At 40.8% G+C, this 23590-nt stretch overlaps 2 protein-coding genes and 1 long non-coding RNA gene across 3 annotated transcripts in view; all 3 read right to left on the bottom strand.

The window, feature by feature from the left end:
* The window catches only part of LOC311140758 (NACHT, LRR and PYD domains-containing protein 3-like), a gene marked incomplete at its 5' end in the record, with an annotated part of 241072 nt that overhangs the window by 104982 nt on the left and 112500 nt on the right, over positions 1-23590 (bottom strand). The gene's annotated exons all lie outside the window — the stretch shown is intronic.
* LOC311141562 (NLR family CARD domain-containing protein 3-like) lies at positions 256-8910 on the bottom strand. Its single transcript, XM_084176930.1, has 3 exons — positions 8795-8910; positions 2263-2498; positions 256-2097 (listed from the first exon to the last, which is right to left on the bottom strand). The coding sequence occupies exons 1-3, from the start codon at positions 8860-8862 to the stop codon at positions 293-295; spliced, it is 2109 nt and encodes a 702-aa protein (XP_084033056.1). The 5' UTR covers positions 8863-8910; the 3' UTR covers positions 256-292.
* On the bottom strand, positions 10690-12708 carry LOC311142555. The gene is made up of 3 exons (XR_014614342.1): positions 12490-12708; positions 11571-11690; positions 10690-10756 (listed from the first exon to the last, which is right to left on the bottom strand). It is a non-coding gene; the product is annotated as an uncharacterized lncRNA (long non-coding RNA).

The raw sequence follows: 23590 nt of genomic DNA, 5'->3' as shown, positions 1-23590 counted from the left end.
GATTAAAATGTTACATTTAGCTTCCCTGCTTACAGTTACCTCTTCACTAATAATGTGAACACTGTGTATAGATGTCTCAATGCTACAACTTTTCTGATCCGTTTGTATTACAGTTTGTTTAAGACTTTTCAGCTGATAGAAAGTTTAGTCAGCCAATGAAAATATTGTTGTTCTTACATACAGTAAAGTTTGGTCTGAGGGATAGTCACATGAGTACTTACAGAGCCCGTCAGCCAATAAAAATGCTGCTGTAACTACAATGTATTTTGGTGTGGGATATTTCCATGAATACTTACAGAGCTTTCCTGCAGCCTCTCACAGCTGGGAGCAGTCTCCTACGACCCTCCTCTGATGTCTTGTATACCTTCGGGTCAAACACATCCAGAACCTCCTCTGATATCTGTAGCATGTAGGCCAGTGCTGAACACTGAGAATGTGTGAGGTTTTTGGTTCTCTTCTCTGACCTCAAGTACGCTTGGATTTCCTCCTGTACTGAATGGTCTTTCATCTCTATCAGACAGTGGAAGAGATTGATGCACCTCTCAGGGGAGATGTTCTTCCTCTGCATCACCTTAAGGGATCGGATTGTTTTCTGGACGCTGTCTGGACTGCTTTCTGTCTGTGTCACCAGACCTCGTAGGAGTTTCTGATTGGACTCCAGTGACATGCCATGAAGGAAGCGGACAAAGAGGTCCAGGTGTCCGTTCTTGCTCTCCAAGGCTTTATCCACGGTACTCTTCAGCAGCTCATGCAAGGTTAGCTCTTCAGATGCAGCTCTAGACTTTCTCTTGAGGAAGGGCTTCAGTGCATCCATGTTCTTGGTTGTGTAACAATGGTACATGTAGACAGCTGAGAGAAACTCCTGAATGCTCAGATGAACAAAGCAGTACACCACTCTCTGAAATAACACAGACTCTTCTTTAAAGATTTGTGTGCACACTCCTGAGTACACTGAGGCTTCTTTGACATCAATGCCACACTCTTTCAGGTCTTCTTCATAGAACATGAGATTACCCTTCTCCAGATTTTCAAACGCCAGCTTCCCCAGCTTCAGAAGAATTTCCTTATCTGACTCCATGAGCTCCTGTTGATCCATCTCATCTCTTCCATGATATTTCTGGTTCTTCAGGCTGGTCTGAATGAGCAGGAAGTGTATTGACATCTCAGTCAGAGTCGTGGGCATCTCTCTCCTCTTGTCTGTACTCAACATGTGTTCAAGGACTATTGCAGAAATCCAACAGAACACTGGCATGTGGCACATGATGTGGAGGCTCCTTGTTGTCTTTATGTGTGAGATGATTCTGCTGGCCAGGTCTTCATCACTGAATCTCTTCCTGAAGTACTCCTCCTTCTGTGGGTCATTGAACCCTCGTACCTCTGTCACCTGGTCAACACACTTAGGGGGGATCTGATTGGTTGCTGCTGGTCGGGAGGTTATCCATAGGAGAGCAGAGGGAAGCAGATTCCCCTTGATGAGGTTTGTCAGCAGAACATCGACAGACGATGTCTGGGTGACATCAGACACCTTTTCATTGTGCTGGAAATCCAATGGAAGTCTGCTTTCATCCAAACCATCAAAGATGAACATAGCTTTACAGGCAGTGAGTTTCTTTGCATTGCCTATGTCTAGTTCTGTGTGGAAGCCATTTAAAAGTCTGAGAAGACTGTACTGGAGATCTTTAATCAAGTTCAGCTCCCGGAAAGGAAGCACAAATATGATATCCACATCTTGGTTCGCCTTCTCTTCAGCCCAGTCTAGGATGAACTTCTGCACAGACACTGTTTTTCCGATGCCAGCGATGCCCTTCGTCAGCACAGTTCTGATGCTTCTCTCTTGGCCTGGTAAGGGTTTAAAGATGTCATTGCAGTGGATTGCTGTGTCATGTGAGGTTGGTGTCCTGGATGCTGTCTCTAGCTGCCACACCTCATGTTCATTGTTAACCCCTTCACTCTCTCCCTCTGTGATGTAGAGCTCTGTGTAAATCCTGTTGAGGGGAGTTTGGTTCCCTGCTATTTCCATACCTTCTATCACACATTCATACCTCCTTTTCAGACTGTCTTTATGGTTTACTATAGCTCTCTGCAGGCTGTCATCCACTACAAGGGAAGAGGAAAAATGATGTGTATCAGAAACATTCATTGACAGGATGACAAGTGGGCCTTCCACAACTACAGTAACTTCTATTATCTCATAATATTGTAGTTAACTACTGTAAATCATATTAAGGTATTGACTTGGCCCACGTGTGCAAGTGGTCTTACTGTTTTCAGAGCCTCTTGTTTTATTGGGTTGACTCAGCTGCTGTAGTACAGGACGTGTTCTGGATCTCTTTCTACACTGAGGACAGTCATAGTCTCCTGAAGGAGCAGGTTTCTCCCAGTAACTGGTGATGCACTGTCTGCAGAACCCGTGTCCACAGGTGATAGAGACTGGATCCCTCAGCACCTGCTGACACACTGCACACCTGGACTGATCCTCTAACAGAGTAGACCTTCCACTACAGAGATAAAGGAGAGAGAGAGAGATTGTAGATGTTAATACTGATCCTCTAACAGAGTAGACCATCCACTACAGAGATAAAGGAGAGAGAGATTGTAGATGTTAATACTGATCCTCTAACAGAGTAGACCTTCCACTACAGAGATAAAGGAGAGAGAGATTGTAGATGTTAATACTGATCCTCTGGCAGAGTAGACCTTCCACTACAGAGATAAAGGAGAGAGAGATTGTAGATGTTAATACTGATCCTCTAACAGAGTAGACCATCCACTACAGAGATAAAGGAGAGAGAGATTGTAGATGTTAATACTGATCCTCTAACAGAGTAGACCTTCCACTACAGAGATAAAGGAGAGAGAGATTGTAGATGTTAATACTGATCCTCTGGCAGAGTAGACCTTCCACTACAGAGATAAAGGAGAGAGAGATTGTAGATGTTAATACTGATCCTCTAACAGAGTAGACCTTCCACTACAGAGATAAAGGAGAGAGAGATTGTAGATGTTAATACTGATCCTCTGGCAGAGTAGACCTTCCACTACAGAGATAAAGGAGAGAGAGATTGTAGATGTTAATACTGATCCTCTAACAGAGTAGACCTTCCACTACAGAGATAAAGGAGAGAGAGATTGTAGATGTTAATACTGATCCTCTAACAGAGTAGACCTTCCACTACAGAGATAAAGGAGAGTGAGATTGTAGATGTTAATACTGATCCTCTAACAGAGTAGACCTTCCACTACAGAGATAAAGGAGAGAGAGATTGTAGATGTTAATACTGATCCTCTGGCAGAGTAGACCTTCCACTACAGAGATAAAGGAGAGAGAGAGAGATTGTAGATGTTAATACTGATCCTTTAACAGAGTAGACCTTCCATAACAGAGATAAAGGAGAGAGAGATTGTAGATGTTAATACTGATCCTCTAACAGAGTAGACCTGAACAGAATACTCTGCTCTCTGAGTGGTAGTAGCCTCTGGAAAGGATAACATGTTCACAGTGGTATTACTAAACTATATGAACTCAGAAGGTTGTAGAAACATGTCCACAGTGGTATTACTAAACTATATGAACTCAGAAGGTTGTAGAAACATGTCCACAGTGGTATTACTAAACTATATGAACTCAGAAGGTTGTAGAAACATGTCCACAGTGGTATTACTAAACTATATGAACTCAGAAGGTTGTAGAAACATGTCCACAGTGGTATTACTAAACTATATGAACTCAGAAGGTTGTAGAAACATGTCCACAGTGGTATTACTAAACTATATGAACTCAGAAGGTTGTAGAAACATGTCCACAGTGGTATTACTAAACTATATGAACTCAGAAGGTTGTAGAAACATGTCCACAGTGGTATTACTAAACTATATGAACTCAGATTGTAGAAATCTTCAAAAGTATAGAATGTACACACTAAGAAAAGAGGGTTCCGCAAGGGTTCTTTGGGAAGGGTGATGGTTCTATGTGGAACCATAATGACTCAAAGAACCCTTCAAGCCATTCAATGGTTCTTTGCAGCTCACAAAAAAAAGGTTATTTGCGTTTTAGTGATAATTAAAATGTAGGGGCGGTGGATCATTAGAATATTTTGCGGAGTGGTTTGTTCAAAGCTCTTTTTGTGTAACAGTGAGTGAGTGCCATTGAAGTTTATCTAATGTGTTGTGTTATGCAATGACTGTTAATACACACAGTTATGTAGGACTATGGCCAGTGGCGGTGTCTTGTGAATGACTCACGTATGGCCTTGTGTCAATTGAGAATGGTTGACTAAGTCAGTGGTTCTCAATTCTCTCCTCAGTGATCTAGTGATGTTACGTTTCATACTGAAGCTCCAAGGCATGCGTTGAAATCGCTAAGCAGCTAACTTCGAATCAGTGTGCCGATAAGTGTATCACTTTATCAGAAGTACGTCATCAATGATGTCCGAAGCTTCGTTTGATCACATGCTTTTTCAAACCATGTGTTGCAAAATGCGAGATCCCACTGATTTCACCGTGGTTCCGATGCTTTCTTCGATTAAGCTGCTTTCAAACACCGACTGCTACTGGATACCATACTTATACATTTAGTTAGGATTTTGTACAAGTAATTTCACCTGACTGGTGTCTTAGCTGGTAGAGTAGGGAACTATGGAACATTCCGGGACGTGGGAGTATGAGTTCGAATCCCGTTGAAGAGACACTATTTTGAAAATAGTTTTGTGAAACCACACTTTCTGCACTGTTATTCAAATCATTTGTTTTATTTAGTATAGTATAAGCTTCTCTCTTAAACATCCTCAATAATGCCATAGATTCCATTTTTGAAAAATAGTCAACTTGAAGGCAGAAAAATAAGCATGATGTAAAGATGTGAACTGACTGTAGGCTATTAAAGCCAACGACTTACTGCCACAGCGTTTTGATCAAATCAGTGGAGAAAAAAAGACCTCTATCTGATAATCACACATTGCTATTTATTGCTGACCAGCAGATGTCACTAATGTGCATTGTGAATGAATAAAGAAGCTCAGAGCAATTAACCTATTTGACACAATTGGTTGGAAAGCCTCATTGCTTCAGGAAGCTTTGTTTCCCCGTCACTACAGTGACCTGCAGCAGTTTGAGAGCTAGCACATCTGATTCAACTTGTCACGGCAGGTAGCTTAGCATTAAGAGCCAGTAACTGAAAGGCAGGTAGCCTAGCGTTAAGAGCCAGTAACTGAAAGGCAGGTAGCCTAGCGTTAAGAGCCAGTAACTGAAAGGCAGGTAGCCTAGCGTTAAGAGCCAGTAACTGAAAGGCAGGTAGCTTAGCATTAAGAGCCAGTAACTGAAAGGCAGGTAGCCTAGCATTAAGAGCCAGTAACTGAAAGGCAGGTAGCCTAGCGTTAAGAGCATTGGGCCAGTAACTGAAAGGCAGGTAGCCTAGCATTAAGAGCCAGTAACTGAAAGGCAGGTAGCTTAGCATTAAGAGCCAGTAACTGAAAGGCAGGTAGCTTAGCATTAAGAGCCAGTAACTGAAAGGCAGGTAGCCTAGCATTAAGAGCCAGTAACTGAAAGGCAGGTAGCCTAGCGTTAAGAGCATTGGGCCAGTAACTGAAAGGCAGGTAGCCTAGCATTAAGAGCCAGTAACTGAAAGGCAGGTAGCTTAGCATTAAGAGCCAGTAACTGAAAGGCAGGTAGCTTAGCATTAAGAGCCAGTAACTGAAAGGCAGGTAGCCTAGCATTAAGAGCCAGTAACTGAAAGGCAGGTAGCCTAGCGTTAAGAGCCAGTAACTGAAAGGCAGGTAGCCTAGCGTTAAGAGCCAGTAACTGAAAGGCAGGTAGCCTAGCGTTAAGAGCCAGTAACTGAAAGGCAGGTAGCTTAGCATTAAGAGCCAGTAACTGAAAGGCAGGTAGCCTAGCGTTAAGAGCCAGTAACTGAAAGGCAGGTAGCCTAGCGTTAAGAGCATTGGGCCAGTAACTGAAAGGCAGGTAGCCTAGCGTTAAGAGCATTGGGCCAGTAACTGAAAGGCAGGTAGCCTAGCGTTAAGAGCCAGTAACTGAAAGGCAGGTAGCTTAGCATTAAGAGCCAGTAACTGAAAGGCAGGTAGCCTAGCGTTAAGAGCCAGTAACTGAAAGGCAGGTAGCCTAGCGTTAAGAGCCAGTAACTGAAAGGCAGGTAGCTTAGCGTTAAGAGCCAGTAACTGAAAGGCAGGTAGCTTAGCATTAAGAGCCAGTAACTGAAAGGCAGGTAGCTTAGCATTAAGAGCCAGTAACTGAAATGTCGCTGGTTTGAATCCCCGAGCCGACTAGGTGAAAAATCTGCCAATGTGCCCTTGAGCAAGGCACTTCACCCTAATTGCCCTATGTTGCTCTGCATGAGAGCGTCTGCTAAACGGTTAAATATAACACCTATGGAATTTAACAATATAGTATGGCTAACCAGAATACAAAAAAAACCTGTAATGTAACATTTAGATGGAGAACTCCTTCCTTCTGTCACTACAGATTTAGATGGAGAACTCCTTCCTTCTGTCACTACAGATTTAGATGGAGAACTCCTTCCTTCTGTCACTACAGATTTAGATGGAGAACTCCTTCCTTCTGTCACTACAGATTTAGATGGAGAACTCCTTCCTTCTGTCACTACAGATTTAGATGGATAACTCCTTCCTTCTGTCACTACAGATTTAGATGGAGAACTCCTTCCTTCTGTCACTACAGATTTAGATGGAGAACTCCTTCCTTCTGTCACTACAGATTTAGATGGAGAACTCCTTCCTTCTGTCACTACAGATTTAGATGGAGAACTCCTTCCTTCTGTCACTACAGATTTAGATGGAGAACTCCTTCCTTCTGTCACTACAGATTTAGATGGAGAACTCCTTCCTTCTGTCACTACAGATTTAGATGGAGAACTCCTTCCTTCTGTCACTACAGATTTAGATGGAGAACTCCTTCCTTCTGTCACTACAGATTTAGATGGAGAACTGCTTCCTTCTGTCACTACAGATTTAGATGGAGAACTCCTTCCTTCTGTCACTACATATTTAGATGGAAAACTCCTTCCTTCTGTCACTACAGATTTAGATGGAGAACTCCTTCCTTCTGTCACTACAGATTTAGATGGAGAACTCCTTCCTTCTGTCACTACAGATTTAGATGGAGAACTCCTTCCTCTGTCACTACAGATTTAGATGGAGATCTCCTTCCTTCTGTCACTACAGATTTAGATGGAGAACTCCTTCCTTCTGTCACTACAGATTTAGATGGTGAACTCCTTCCTTCTGTCACTACAGATTTAGATGGAGAACTCCTTCCTTCTGTCACTACAGATTTAGATGGAGAACTCCTTCCTTCTGTCACTACAGATTTAGATGGAGAACTCCTTCCTTCTGTCACTACAGATTTAGATGGAGAACTCCTTCCTTCTGTCACTACAGATTTAGATGGAGAACTCCTTCCTTCTGTCACTACAGATTTAGATGGACAACTCCTTCTTTCTGTCACTACAGATTTAGATGGAGAACTCCTTCCTTCTGTCACTACAGATTTAGATGGAGAACTCCTTCCTTCTGTCACTACAGATTTAGATGGAGAACTCCTTCCTTCTGTCACTACAGATTTAGATGGAGAACTCCTTCATTCTGTCACTACAGATTTGGGTAAAACAGCTTTTCATTTCTTTGCACCTCACTTATGGAACAATCTTCAAAATACCGTACAGTTTGATGCATGGGGGCCTTTCGGTCAATTCAGATTGTTAGTAGAGGACCTCTTCACTGAGGAATGTGGTTGTTTTTTATCATGTTTTTTTTTTAATCATGTTTTTTTTTTATCATGTTTTTTTTTTATCATGGGTTTTTTATCATGGTGTTTTTTATCATGGGGTTTTTTATCATGGTGTTTTTTATCATTGGTGTTTTTTGTATTTTTCTTTTTGTGTTTCCTGCCTTGATTGTAGCATCTGTCTCTCTAACTTGTATTGTGTGATTACTGTAATTCATTTTATTGTGTAATTGCTGTAATTACTTTTGTGTAATTGCTGTATTTCCTTGTATTGTGTAATTGCTGTATTTACTTGTAGTGTAATTGCTGTAATTACTTTTATTGTGTAATTGCTGTAATTACTTTTATTGTGTTCTTGCTTGGTCTTGTCATGCAGGTCTCCATTTAAAAAGACCTTGGTCTCAATCAGACTACCTTGCCTTAAATAAAGGTTAAAAGGTGCAATATGTAACTTTTTGGGTGACCCGACCAAATTCATATAGAAATGTAAGATCTGGCATTCAAAGCAGGTCTAGGAAGCGGTACATCTGTTCTATGTGAGCTATTTCTTTGCTTCCCGGTCTTAAGTTTCGGTTTTGCGTCTTTTAATTTCGGTTTTGTACACCAGTTGAAAATACAATATGTTTGTTTATGGAAAATATATTTCATATCGGTTTTGATGATACAATGATTCTCTACACTATACTTGCTTGTTTTGTCACATAAACTGAAATAACGTGAACAATTAGAATTTTAGCAACCAGCAACTGGCAGAGCGATTTTTGCAAAACATATGATGTTTTGATTTAGTATCAAGGCGATTGGATTTGTCTCGTTTCCACAAGAGCTACTGTATCTGTGTTATATCAATAAAAAGGGGGGGGGGGAATAAATAAACCACTATGAAACAACATGTTAAAATATACACTGATTGGACAAAACACACAAAGCCCCCTCCTGCTTTACAGTATATACTCAGATACACAAAATACATCTGGTTTCAGATCTAGAAGATTCTCCTCTTCAATAGTAATATCATAAATTCTGACCAGTAACTTACCTGGGGTCAAAGGTCACTGGTCCATCACTAAAATGTATAGGACGATCAATAGAGAAGTCACTCTTCATGGACAGATGACTGGGTACTGGAGAGACTGATCTCCGAATTTGGTTGGAGATTCTGAAAAACATAATAAATCACCATTAAACTACATTTTAAAATATATCAAAACTATATCTCAATAGGTAAAATACATTACATGAAGCAATAAAACATATGCCATTACATAAAGCAACAAACATACACTGAGTATACAAAACATTAAGAACACCTTCCTAATATTGAGTTGCACCTCCCCTCTCTTTTGCCCTCAGAACAGCCTCAACTCGTCAGGGCATGGACTCTACAAGGTGTCGAAAGCGTCCCACAGGGATGCTGGCCCATGTGGACTCTAATGCGTGTCACAGTTGTGTCAAAATGGCTGGATGTCCTTTGGGTAGTGGACCATTCTTGATACACACAGGAAACTTTTGAGCGTGAACAACCCAGCAGCGTTGCAGTTCTTGACAAAAACCTGTGTGCCTGGTACCTACTACCATACCCCGTTCAAAGGTACTTAAATATTTTGTCTTGCCTATTCACCCTCTGAATGGCACATTTACACAATCCATGTCTCAATTGTCTCAAGGCTTAAAAATCCTTCATTAACCTGTCTCCTCCCCTTCATCTACACTGATTGAAGTTGATTTAACAACTTACATAAATAAGAGATCATAGCTTTCACCTGGATTCACCTTGTCAATCCATGTCATGGAAAAAGCAGGTGTTCATAATGTTTTGTACACTCAGTGTATTAAAATATATGACATAAACAACTAATTATAAGCAGATCCTTTACAGTATATACTCAGATACACAAAATACATCTGGTTTCAGATCTAGAAGATTCTCCTCTTCAAGAGTAATATCATCAATTCTGACCAGTAACTTACCTAGGGTGAAAGGTCACTGATCCATCATTAAAATGTATAGGATGATCCATAGAGATGTCACTCTTCATGGACAGATGACTGGGTACTGGAGAGACTGATCTCCGAATTTGGTTGGAGATTCTGGAAAACATAATAAATCCCCATGAAACTACATTTTAAAATATATCAAAACTATATTTCAATAGATAAAATACATTACATGAAGCAATAAAATATATGCCATTACATAAAGCAACAAACATGCACTGAGTATACAAAACATTAAGAACACCCTCCTAATATTGAGTTGCACCTCCCCTCTCTTTTGCCCTCAGAACAGCCTCAACTCGTCGGGGCATGGACTCTACAAGGTGTCGAAAGCGTCCCACAGGGATGCTGGCCCATGTTGACTCCAATGCGTCCCACAGTTGTGTCAAAATGGCTGGATGTCCTTTGGGTAGTGGACCATTCTTGATACACACAGGAAACTTTTGAGCGTGAACAACCCAGCAGCGTTGCAGTTCTTGACAAAAACCTGTGTGCCTGGTACCTACTACAATACCCCGTTCAAAGGCATACCCTGTCCATTCACCCTCTGAATGGCACATTTACACAATCCATGTCTCATTTGTCTCCATGCTTAAAAATCCTTCATTAACCTCTCTCCTCCCCTTCATCTACACTGATTGAAGTGGATTTAACAAGTGACATCAATAAGATATCATAGCTTTCACCTGGATTCACCTTGTCAATCTATGTCATGGAAAAAGCAGGTGTTCATAATGTTTTGTACACTCAGTGTATTCAAATATATTACATAAACAACTAATTATAAGCAGATGCCTTATAGTATATACTCAGATACACAAAATACATCTGGTTTCAGATCTTGAAGATTCTCATCTTCAATAGTAATATGATACAATTTTACCTAGGGTCAAAGGTCACTGGTTCATCACTAAAATGTATAGGTTGATGCATAGAGATGTCACTCTTCATGGACAGATGACTGGGTACTGGAGAGGCTGATCTCAGAGTTTGGTTGGAGATTCTGGAAAACATAATAATTCCCCATGAAACTACATTTTAAAATATATCAAAACTATATTTCAAAAGAAAAAATACATTACATGAAGCAATAAAATATATGCCATTACATAAAGCAAAAAACATACACTGAGTATACAAAACATTAAGAACACCCTCCTAATATTGAGTTGCTGCCCCCCCCCTCCCTTTTCACCCTCAGAACAGCATCAACTCGTCAAGGCATTGACTCTTCAAGGTGTCGAAAGCATCCAACAGGGATGCTGGCCCATGTTGACTCCTATGATTCCCACAGTTGTGTCAAGTTGGCTGGATGTCCTTTGGGTGGTGGACCATTCTTGAGACACACAGGAAACTTTTGAGCGTGAAAAACCCAGCAGCGTTGCAGTTCTTGACAAAAACCTGTGTGCCTGGTACCTACTACCATACCCCGTTCAAAGGCACTTAAATATTTTGTCTTACCATTTCACCCTCTGAATGGCACATTTACACAATCCATGTCTGAATTGTTTCAAGCCTTAAAAATCATTCATTAACCTGTCTCCTCCCCTTCATCTACACTGATTGAAGTTGATTTAACAACTTACATAAATAAGAGATCATATCTTTCACCTGGATTCACCTTATCAATCTATGTCATGGAAAAAGCAGGTGTTCATAATGTTTTCTACACTCAGTGTATTAAAATATGACATAAACAACTAATTATAAGCAGATGCTTTACAGTATATACTCAGATACACAAAATACATCTGGTTTCAGATCTAGAAGATTCTCCTCTTCAAGAGTAATATCATCAATTCTGACCAGTAACTTACCTAGGGTCAAAGGTCACTGGTCCATCACTAAAATGTATAGGTTGTTGCATAGAGAAGTCACTCTTCATGGACAGATGACTGGGTACTGGAGAGACTGATCTCAGAGTTTGGTTGGAGATTCTGGAAAACATAATAAATCCCCATGAAACTACATTTTAAAATATTTCAAAACTATATTTCAATAGATAAAATACATTACATGAAGCAATAAAACATATGCCATTACATAAAGCAAAAAACATACACTGAGTATACAAAACATTAAGAACACCCTCCTAATATTGAGTTGCACCTCCCCTCTCTTTTGCCCTCAGAACAGCCTCAACTCGTCGGGGCATGGACTCTACAAGGTGTTGACAGCGTCCCACAGGGATGCTGGCCCATGTTGACTCCAATGCTTCCCACAGTTGTGTCAAAATGGCTGGATGTCCTTTGGGTAGTGGACCATTCTTGATACACACAGGAAACTTTTGAGCGTGAAAAACCCAGCAGCGTTGCAGTTCTTGACAAAAACCTGTGTGCCTGGTACCTACTACCATACCCCGTTCAAAGACACTTAAATATTTTGTCTTGCCTATTCACCATCTGAATGGCACATTTACACAATCCATGTCTCAATTGTCTCAAGGCTTAAAAATCCTTCATTAACCTGTCTCCTCCCCTTTATCTACACTGATTGAAGTTGATTTAACAACTTACATAAATAAGAGATCATATCTTTCACCTGGATTCACCTCATCAATCTATGTCATGGAAAAAGCAGGTGTTCATAATGTTTTGTACACTCAGTGTATTAAAATATGACATAAACAACTAATTATAAGCAGATGCTTTATAGTATATACTCAGATACACAAAATACATCTGGTTTCAGATCTTGAAGATTCTCATCTTCAATAGTAATATGATACATTTTTACCTAGGGTCAAAGGTCACTGGTCCATCACTAAAATGTATAGGATGATCCATAGAGAAGTCACTCTTCATTGACAGATGACTGGGTACTGGAGAGACTAATCTCAGAGTTTGGTTGGAGATTCTGGAAAACATAATAAATCCCCATGAAACTACATTTTAAAATATATCAAAACTATATTTCAATAGATAAAATACATTACATGAAGCAATAAAATATATGCCATTACATAAAGCAAAAAACATACACTGAGTATACAAAACATTAAGAACACCCTCCTAATATCGAGTTGCTGCCCCCCCCCTCCCTTTTCGCCCTCAGAACAGCATCAACTCGTCAAGGCATTGACTCTTCAAGGTGTCGAAAGCGTCCAACAGGGATGCTGGCCCATGTTGACTCCTATGATTCCCACAGTTGTGTCAAGTTGGCTGGATGTCCTTTGGGTGGTGGACCTTTCTTGAGACACACAGGAAACTGTTTAGCGCGAAAAGCCCAGCAGCGTTGCAGTTCTTGATACAAATCGGTGCGCCTGGCACTGATTGAAATGGATTTAACAAGTGACATCAATAAGAGATCATATCTTCACCTGGATTCATCTGTCAATTTATGTCATGGAAAAAGCAGGTGTTCATAATGTTTTGTACACTCAGTGTACATAAAGCATTAAAATATATGCCATTGCATAAAGCATTAAATTATGTGACATTACACAAAGCATTTAAATATATGCCATTACATAAAGCAACAAACAAACAGTGTAAAAAACATTAAGAACACCCTCCTAATATTGAGCCTCCTGATTCACTTCCTCATCTCAGTTCCACTTTAATCCTTAAGAGTCTATTCATGCACATACTGTATAATATGTCCATATATAGTTATAATCTGTTCTAGGAACATCTACCCAAAATATTACACCTTCTTTATTACTTCACCATACAGACACTACATGATCAAAAGTATGTGGACACCTGCTGGTTCAACATCTCATTACACCTGCTGGTCCAACATCTCATTACACCTGCTGGTCCAACATCTCATTACACCTGCTGGTCCAACATCTCATTACACCTGCTGGTCCAACATCTCATTACACCTGCTGGTCCAACATCTCATTACACCTCCTGGTCCAACATCTCATTACACCTGCTGCTCCAACATCTCATTACACCTGCTGGTCCAACATCTCATTACACCTGCTGGTCCAACATCTCATTACACCTGCTGGTCCAACATCTCATTACACCTGCTGGTCCAACATCTCATTACACCTGCTGGTCCAACATCTCATTACACCTGCTGCTCCAACATCTCATTCCAAAATCATGGCCATTAATATGGAGTTGGTTCCCCCTTTGCTGCTATACCAGCCTCCACTCTTCTGGGAAGGATTTCCACTAGATGTTCGAACATTGTGCGGGGACTTGCTTCCATTCCATGGTCTTCTGTAGCTCAACTGGTAGAGCACGGCGCTTGTAAAGCCAAGGTAGTGGGTTCGATCCCCGGGACCACCCATACACAAAAAGGTATGCACGCATGACTGTAAGTCGCTTTGGATAAAAGCGTCTGCTAAATGGCATATTATTATTATTATTATTATAAGATAATTAGTAAGGTCGGGCACTGATGTTGGGCGATTAGGCCTGGCTCGCAGTAGGCATTCCAAAGGTGTTCGATGGGGTTGAGGTCAGGGCTCTGTGCAGGCCAGTCAAGTTCTTCCAGTTCAAACCATTTCTGTATGGACCTTGCTTTGTGCACAGAATCTAGAATGTCATTGTATGCGGTAGCGTTAAGATTTCCCTTCACTGGAACTAAGGGGCCTAGCCCGAACCACGAAAAACAGCCCCAGACCATTATTTCTCCTCCACCAAACTTTACAGTTGGCACTATGCATTAGGGCAGGTAGCGTTATCCTGGCATCCGCCAAACCCAGATTTGTCCGTCGGACTGCCAGATGGTGAAGCGTGATTCATCACTCCAGAGATCGTGTTTCCACTGCTCCAGAGTCCAATGGCGGCGAGCTTGTTGGAAATGTTGCATCCTATGACCGTGCCACGTTGAAAGTCACTGAGCTCTTCAGTAAAGCCATTCTACTACTAATGTTTGTCTATGGAGATTGCATGGCTGTGTGCTCGATTTTATACACCTGTCAGCAACGGGTGCGACTGAAATAGCCGAATCCACTAATTTGATGGGGTGTCCACATACTTTTGTATATATAGTGTATGTGTAAAGATAAATCCATATATACAGTACCAGTCAAAGGTTTGGACACAGCTACTCATTTAAGGGTTTTTCTTAATTTTTACTATTTTCTACATTGTAGAATAATAGTGATGACATCAAAACTATGAAATAACACACATGGAATCATGTAGTAACCAAAAAAGTATTAAACAAATCAAAAAATATTTTATATTTGAGATTCTTCAAAGTAGCCACCCTTTGCCTTGATGACAGCTTTGCACAATCTTGAGCAATTTCCAAACGCCTGAAGGTACCACGTTCATCTGTACAAACAATCGTACGCAAGTATAAACACCATGGGACCATGCAGCTGTCATAACGCTCAGGAAGGAGACGCGTCCTGTCTCCTAGAGATGAACGTACTTTGGTGCGAAAAGTGAAAATCAATCCCAGAACAACAGCAAAGGACTTTGTGAAGATGCTGGAGGAAACGCGTACAAAAGTATCTATATCCACAGTAAAACGAGTCCTATATCGACATAACCTGAAAGGCCGCTCAGCAAGGAAGAAGCCACTGCTCCAAAACCGCCATAAAAAAGCCAGACTACGGTTTGCATCTGCACATGGGGACGAAGATCATACTTTTTGGAGAAATGTCCTCTGGTCTGATGAAACAAAAATTGAACTGTTTGGCCATAATGACCATCGTTATGTTTGGAGGAAAAAGGGTGTTGCTTGCAAGCCAAAGAACACCATCCCAACCGTGAAGCACAGGGGTGGCAGCATTATGCTGTTGGGGTGCTTTGCTGCAGGCGGGACTGGTGCACTTCACAAAATAGATGGCATCATGAGGAATGAAAATTATGTGGATATTTTGAAGCAACATCTCAAGACATCAGTCAGGAAGTTAAAGCTTGGTCACAAATGGGTCTTCCAAATGGACAATGACCCCAAGCATACTTCCAAAGTTGTGGCAAAATGGCTTAAGGACAACAAAGTCAAGGTATTGGAGTGGCCATCATAAAGCCCTGACCTCAATCCTATAGAAAATTTGTGGGCAGAACTGAAAAAGCGTGTGCGAGCAAGGAGGCCTATAAACCTGACTCAGTTACACCAGCTCTGTCAGGAGGAATGGGCCAAAATTCACCCAACTTATTGTGAGAAGCTTGTGGAAGGCTACCCGAAACGTTTGACCCAAGTTAAACAATTTAAAGGCAACGCTACCAAATACTAATTGAGTGTATGTAAACTTTTGACCCACTGGGAATGTGATGAAAGACATTTCACATTCTTAAAATAAAGTGGTGATCCTAACTGACCTAAAACAGGGAATTCTTACTAGGATTAAATGTCAGGAATTGTGAAAAACTGAGTTTAAATGTATTTGGCTAAGGTGTATGTAAACTTCAGACCAACTGTAGATTGTAATATGTATTTTTCTGGCTTGTCTTCCCCAGTGATTTGACCCACGCACTCCTACTGCTTATTATGTGACTTGTTAAGCGCATTTCTACTCCTGAAACTTTTCAGGCTTGCCATAACAAAGGGGTTGAATACTTACTGATTCAAGACATTTCAGCTTTTCATTTTTAATTACATTTGTAAAGACTTCGTAAAACATAATTCCATTTTGACATTATGGGGTATTGTGTGTAGGCCAGTGACCAAATAAATCTGAATTTTATGCATTTTAAATTCAGGCTTTAACATAACAAAATGTGGAAAATGTCAGTCAAGGGGTGTGAATACTTTCTGAAGGCACTTTATATACCTAAAATCCGGCAAATTGAGAGCTCTCCACTAAAGTTTTACAAACAATAAAAACCTTGGCGCGCCCGAAAATATTATTAAAAAGTTTGGTCCTTGGACACAGAGGGGTTAAACACTAAAGTTACCGTCCATCTAGTGAAGAGAGGAGAACCGGACAGAGGGATGGTAGGTAGCCAGCATCCGTCAATGAGAGAGGGAGAAGCCCTCCACGGTATTTAACAGGTGGAAGAAACAACCCGGGAGCTCCATCGGTCCACAAGAAAAGCAGGCAGCCGGTGATGATGTAGTGGTAGCTAGGATAACTAGGATGCTGCTGGTAAAGTAGCTAGCTTAGCTAGCTGTACCGACTAGCTTGGCTAGCTAGCAGGTCGTTCGTCTGTCCCTCGAGGATGATGACGAATCCGGTGAACCACACAATTAACCAAGAATAGCGACTGAAAAGGATCTGGCTACACTCATACTGTCACTGACCATTACGCAAAAAGCAAATTGAACAATAAACTTTGGTGTCTCAACACTGTAACGAACTCCGTCGTTATTCCCCAACATCACCTCAGACCACTCTGCGCGTAACTGGACAATATGCTTGGCGCCAAACCGTCCGTGGACGCGGGCAGTTCTGTACGGGGACGCGGACAGTTCCAGAACGCGGACATGAGCACTGCCACAAAATAAACTAAAAGCAGTCTTTACAGTGGCTTAAAGTCGGGTACATTAGTAATATTATGTCAAACAAAAAAAGAAAACCGTTTTTTAAAACAATATTTTGAGATCTGTACCCATATCCAAAAAGCGTCTCAGAGTAGAAAAATTGGTCCTCTCTCTCCCCAGATAGACTCATTTAATACTGGCTCGTTACAATATTTTGAGATCTGGGCCCATATCCAAAAAGCGTCTCAGAGTAGAAAATGTGTCGTATAAGTGCTGACAATGAAGCCATTTTAGTCCTACTCTTATGGGTATAAATTAAAGCTATGCATGAAGCCTCTTTATTCATAAGTGTCCCACCTAGTTGGCAAATATTTAGGACACCTCATGAGCTGTCCTAACCAGTTAAGAGGTACCAGCAGGTGTCTTGATAATAGAAACATGCAGCGAGTCAGTGGTTCCTGTGCAACATGTAATTGCTTTGGAGCAGTGGTGACCTGTCATTCAGGGCAGAGCCCCACCTGTTTAGCAGATGCTCTTACCCAGAGCGATTTACAGTAAGTGCATTCATCTTAAGATAGCTAGGTGAGACAACCAGATAATACAGTCAAATATACAGGATACGAACATTCAATGTCAGCTAAACAATGGATATATAGCGTTTTGCAATAAAAATTATAATTATTATCTACATCTAAAATCAATTAATTAAACATCTGAGAACAGTAATATTGAAGGTACCCATAAGCAACCATTTCTGATTATTGTGGAAATAGCATTAAGGAAATAAACTCTTAATAATTCTTAAACAAAATTGTCATCTCACCTCTTAGCTTCGGTGTCATGTTCCCCAGAGAGACTCATTTTAGACCACTGACCCCTAAACAGAGATCCAACATGTTGGTTGTGGTTAACACAGTAATTCTTGAATGTGAATTGTTATCATTTATTAATTATCTCTTACAAAACATTTACTAACAGACATATTGAAACAGTCAGGCTATTTAATGCAATCAAATGAACATCTGATTGTGACATCTCTTCTCCATGTTAACTGTCAATAATAATAATACATCACTGTTTGTTAAGGTAGTTATAGACAGTGCAGCAACACAAGGCCATGTCTCACACTTATTTGTATTCATTAAAAGTCAGCCAATTATTATCTTTAAATCTGTTCTTTTCTAAACGTATCTGAGAATGTAGACAGAAGGGCTAAAACGGGCTTGATTGATCTGGGGGGGATCAGTGATCTATACAGAAATGTTTTTTGCAACAATTAAGAGATGTTTTATTATTTAAAGTAGGCTAGGTTATAATGTATAACAGTAATTTTTTGTGTAAAGCAGATCAAGGTCTATACCTCAGCCAGTGGCGACCCGTCATTCAGGGCAGGTGGCCTTTCCTGTTTTGCATGTTATTTTGTTATTAATACGTGTCACATATCAGTTTGCAAAAAATGTAAAAATAATATATATATAATTGAGTTAATAAAGCCGCAAAAAAACATGGTCTCTTTTTTGTTTTCTTGAGTAAGGCAGCTCCAAAATGCAGGTGTTTCAGCCTAGCTCAGTGCTTTCTGTGGTGGTGGGGCAGCCTAGCTCAGTGCTTTCTGGGGTGGTGGGTCAAGCCAGAAGACAATACAGAGCATTGCTTCGTGATTGGCTCAGTGTTCTGTCACTCATGGGGACACTACGTCACCGCCAAGTCTAAGGGTAGAGCTAGAAAATTCAAGCCCATTGGGTGCTGCCACAGAGTTACATTAGAAGTGCCCATCCAAGAAGGTCATTGGCCAACAGATAAAATGACGTCAAATCACATTATATCTACAGTAGCTTTGATTGAACTGATCAGGTCAACATCATACTTTCAAAATCTTAGCCAGCAGTCATCATCATGAATCAAGTCGACAATCTACAGGCAAATCCTTTTTAATCCTTGTCATATGAAGAGAAATAATGAAGAGAAATGATAGGACAGCTGTTGGGACTCTGCTGTTGGGACTCTGCTGTTGGGACTCTGCTGTTGGGACTCTGCTGTTGGGACTCTGCTGTTGGGACTCTGCTGTCGGGACTCTGCTGTTGGGACTCTGCTGTTGGGACTCTGCTGTTGGGACTCTGCTGTTGGGACTCTGCTGTTGGGACTCTGCTGTTGGGACTCTGCTGTTGGGACTCTGCTGTTGGGACTCTGCTGTCGGGACTCTGCTGTTGGGACTCTGCTGTTGGGACTCTGCTGTTGGGACTCTGCTGTTGGGACTCTGCTGTTGGGACTCTGCTGTTGGGACTCTGCTGTCGGGACTCTGCTGTCGGGACTCTGCTGTCGGGACTCTGCTGTCGGGACTCTGCTGTTGGGACTCTGCTGTCGGGACTCTGCTGTTGGGACTCTGCTGTTGGGACTCTGCTGTTGGGACTCTGCTTTATGTCGGCCCTAACAGTTTGTGGTCACCGTTTGTCACCGTTATAGTGCAATGAATGTATTGTTTAGTGTTGTGTTGTGGAGTGGCTTTGCTGGCATGCATCCCCCTTTATTTATGTTTTGCCCCACCAAGATTGACATGCTAAAATCACCACTGACCTCAGCTATAGCCTAGATGACCAGCCTAAACCTGTTCAGATCAGTTCCCATAACGTTATAACAGTAACAGTAGCAGGAGCCTAGTCCTGATACAGATGGAGGTCTATACCTCAGCTATAGCCTACATATCCTAGATGACCAGCCTAAACCTGTTCAGATCAGTTCCCATAACGTTATAGACCTAACAGTAGCAGGACAGAGCTTGTAGCCTAGGCATGGTATTTTACACACCATTTCAAACGGAGACCATCAGATTTGTCAGCATGATAAGTGATCATAGCTCAAACCTACTCTGACTATTGAATGTCTGACGTCGACCTTATAATAGTTTGTAGTTTAGCCTAGACCTACGAGAGTCTGCCCGTCTTTCCTACATATCAACACATTCATCCGACTTCTAATGTTACCGAGAAATATGTGCCACAGTTTCAACAGCCATTGTGTAACTGCGTAGGCTACACACTTACTTTCACGTTCATATGAGGAAATCACATAACTTCTTACAGTCGCTGGTGCAGCCGCCTGTTCTCTTGCAGATGAAGTAGCTTTTATAGGCGACTCATTCAACCAGCCTAAACAACAGTAAATAAAAGATGTCAAATGGTCAAAAGTCAATCCTGATATAGCCATGTACATCAAAGAGAGGTGTATTGCTACAGATGTAGGATCTTAATTTTAGCCAGTTTGCTACAGCAGGAAAATAGTCCTGCAGCAACAGGACATTTTAATTATTATGGGAATGGCCGGCAGGGATGTAGCTCAGTTGGTAGAGCATGGCATTTGCAACGCCAGGGTTGTGGGTTCGATTCCAGTATAAAAAAATAAAATGTATGCACTCGCAATGTATGTAAGTCGCTCTGGATAAGAGCGTCTGCTAAATGACTAAAATGTAAAAAATCACCATGTAGAATTATGTGTACAGATGTAGGATCTTAATTTGATCACCCCCCACTGCAGAATAACTTTCCCTCAAAGCAGTAAATGTAAAACTTGTAGTGTATTTGAGGTTTTAAAAGGCTTCTGAAGTTTGTAATTTCCACTTAGAAATAGCAGACTTGAGTTTCCCTTACTAAAAATGTATCAACCGATACAAAAATGTTATATTTCACCCAATTGATAAAGGAAGCTAGAAGGCTGAACCCAGAAGACAACTCTAAATCAACACTTACTGATATTATCCTAAAATCCTTTCACTCATATTGTTGTGTCTCTTTGTTCAACGGACGTCGGGTAGCCTGTGATATTAATATTGTAGCAAACAGCGGGGCAGGGCAGTGAACCCAGGTCGCTGGCCAAAACTAGGTTAAACCTATTGCTGCGATGGGAATTGTAACCTGTTTCACACTACCCCCTATAAAAGCAAGTCTTGTGCTTCGACTACTCAGACCCCTCACACATCCGGGCCGTGCAATCTGATGGCCTCACAGACACCATACTACTTCTGACACCAATGTAGCAAACAGCGGGGCAGGGAAGTGAACCCAGGTTGCACTTGTAAAAAGGCAAACAACCTACGCATCGCGCCACTGGTGCCAATTGGGTTACTTGGTTGGAATTGCATCGTAGTACATGGGAATAATGATGCATTTTATTTAGTAAAGTGGTTTCTTGCATCAAACACAACAACATTTTCAGTCACCTCCTCCTTGTGTGAAGGACAAGTAGATAAACAGGTTAATGTCAAGCTCTGCATGTTTTTTGGAATGTCTCATGGAATGTAGGCTTACATTGAACACCACACATTGGCTGCTACTGTAGGCTGAATGATAGAACAGCCAGTTCCATGTTAAATGTTATTGGAGGCCTTTTTTACATTATGATCAAATCGCCTACTTGGTCTCTGTTAAGACTGTAACTTAAATGGGTACAGCCTCAGTGTTCACAGTAAACTCACGCCGGAAGTTGCACATATCGCTACACTATAGTAGAACTATGATACAATTACATTTATCAAAGGAAATGTGAAATGTAGAACTAGGATGAATGAATATTGATGTATTGAATTCACAGGAGGTTGGTGGCACCTTAATTGGGGAGGACGGGCTTGTGGTAATGGCTGGAGCGGAATAGGTGGAATGGTATCATTAATATGAGCCGTCCTCCCCTCAGCAACCTCCACTGATTGGATTTGACATGCCCACGTCCAGTTAGCGCCATTTTGTATGATTAAACTGTCAAGTCATTATATATTTTCCGTTCTGAGAGCACCTTCCTGATGACTGGCACTCTGTACATTCCTATGGATGAGGCCTGAGTTGGAATGTGAAGATAACTGAAGCTAGCTAACTTTAGAAAACCAGTATATCTAGCTAGCATCATAGTACACCCCTCAGGCTAAGTTCAGGTTACAGCATGAGGCAGACATCAACAGCCGAGTTGTAGGCTACTACCTGGGTTGTATTCATTAGTTTACACAGCAGCCAACAGTTTTGCAACAATGCTTAAACAGTTTACTCCAAACGCTGTACAACGTGACCTAAACGGTTTCTGTTGCCAAACGTTTTTCTACGGTGGGCACTAATGAACACACACAACCTGTTTTGAGGAAGTGTAAATTGTTGTTAGTCTTTCCACAGTAATTATTTGTATCTCTTTCACACAACATACCTTCCTGAGTGAAAATAGTTAACAGTAGATAAGAAAGAGAAAATGTTGTTGCTTGTTGTGTTTTAAGCCTGTTTTGAGAAGACAAGTCTATAGACCTATGATACAGTACACTCTTAGAAAAAATAGTTCCAAAAGGGTCCTCTGGCTGTCCCCATGGGAGAACGCTTTTGGGTTCCAGGTAAAACCCTTCTGGCTTCCATGTAGAACCCTCTGTGGAAAGGATTCTTCATGGAACCCAAAAGGGTTCTACCTAGGACCAAAAAGGGTTCTACAAAGGGTTCTCCTATGGGGACAGCCAAAGAACCCTTTTAGATTCTAGATAGTGTAGGAGCGATCACCCTGGGGCACACAGATGGAAACAGAACGAATTCACCCCACGCATCTAATTTATATCCAAAACATTTTAAGGAGAGTAGGCCTATTATAACACTATAACAATATAATCAACTATATGAATACACATAACAATATCATCAACTATATGAATACACATAACAATATCATCAACTGTATGAATACACATAACAATATCATCAACTATATGAATACACATAACAATATCATCTACTATATGAATACACATAACAATATCATCAACTATATTAATACACATAACAATATCATCAACTATATTAATACACATAACAATATCATCAACTATATTAATATCATAACAATCGTCGTTTTACCTTTTATATGTCTCTCAATAGAAGTAGAGTCTGGAATGATCATTCGGTGGTGGAAAGTTCCTTTAGTTTGTTCTGCTCATTTCCATTTCAGGTTCTACCTGTTCTCTCTCCCACTCCCTGTCTCTTTATAGCTCTTACAATGTGCCTTGGCATACATTCTACAAGTGTCTGGAACTCCAAATGTAGTTCTGATTTAGTGTTCCAAATGAAAACAATTTGATTAAACAGGTTAATATGGTTAAAATACATTAAGACTGAGTAATGCTGTGATTGTTTTTATTATTTTGTTATGTATTGAAATGTTTGACTTTATTTTCCCTATGTCCTTTCAATATAGGAACAATTTGTGAAATGACAGCCTTCTGTAAATATGGACAAAAGTCTATGGATTAATTTGATGGTATGTGTCTTGCAACATTATGTAAAATGACAGGTTGAGAAACACTGCATCTTCCTAGGTGCATATGTGATAAGGAACGCAAACTGTCTCCCTATGTGTGTGCCATCCCTAAACATCAAGTGTTTGTGGTTCATTAAAATGTTTATTGTCAAGGTTGAAAAAAGAAAAAAGAAAAAAAAGTATCTTGAACTCTATTGGAGGGATGTGACATCATTCTTCCACAAGAAAT

This window comes from Coregonus lavaretus, assembly GCF_964263955.1.
Source record: "Coregonus lavaretus genome assembly, chromosome: 2".
Classification (NCBI taxonomy): Eukaryota; Metazoa; Chordata; class Actinopteri; order Salmoniformes; family Salmonidae; genus Coregonus; species Coregonus lavaretus.
This window is presented reverse-complemented; position numbering and strand designations above follow the sequence as displayed.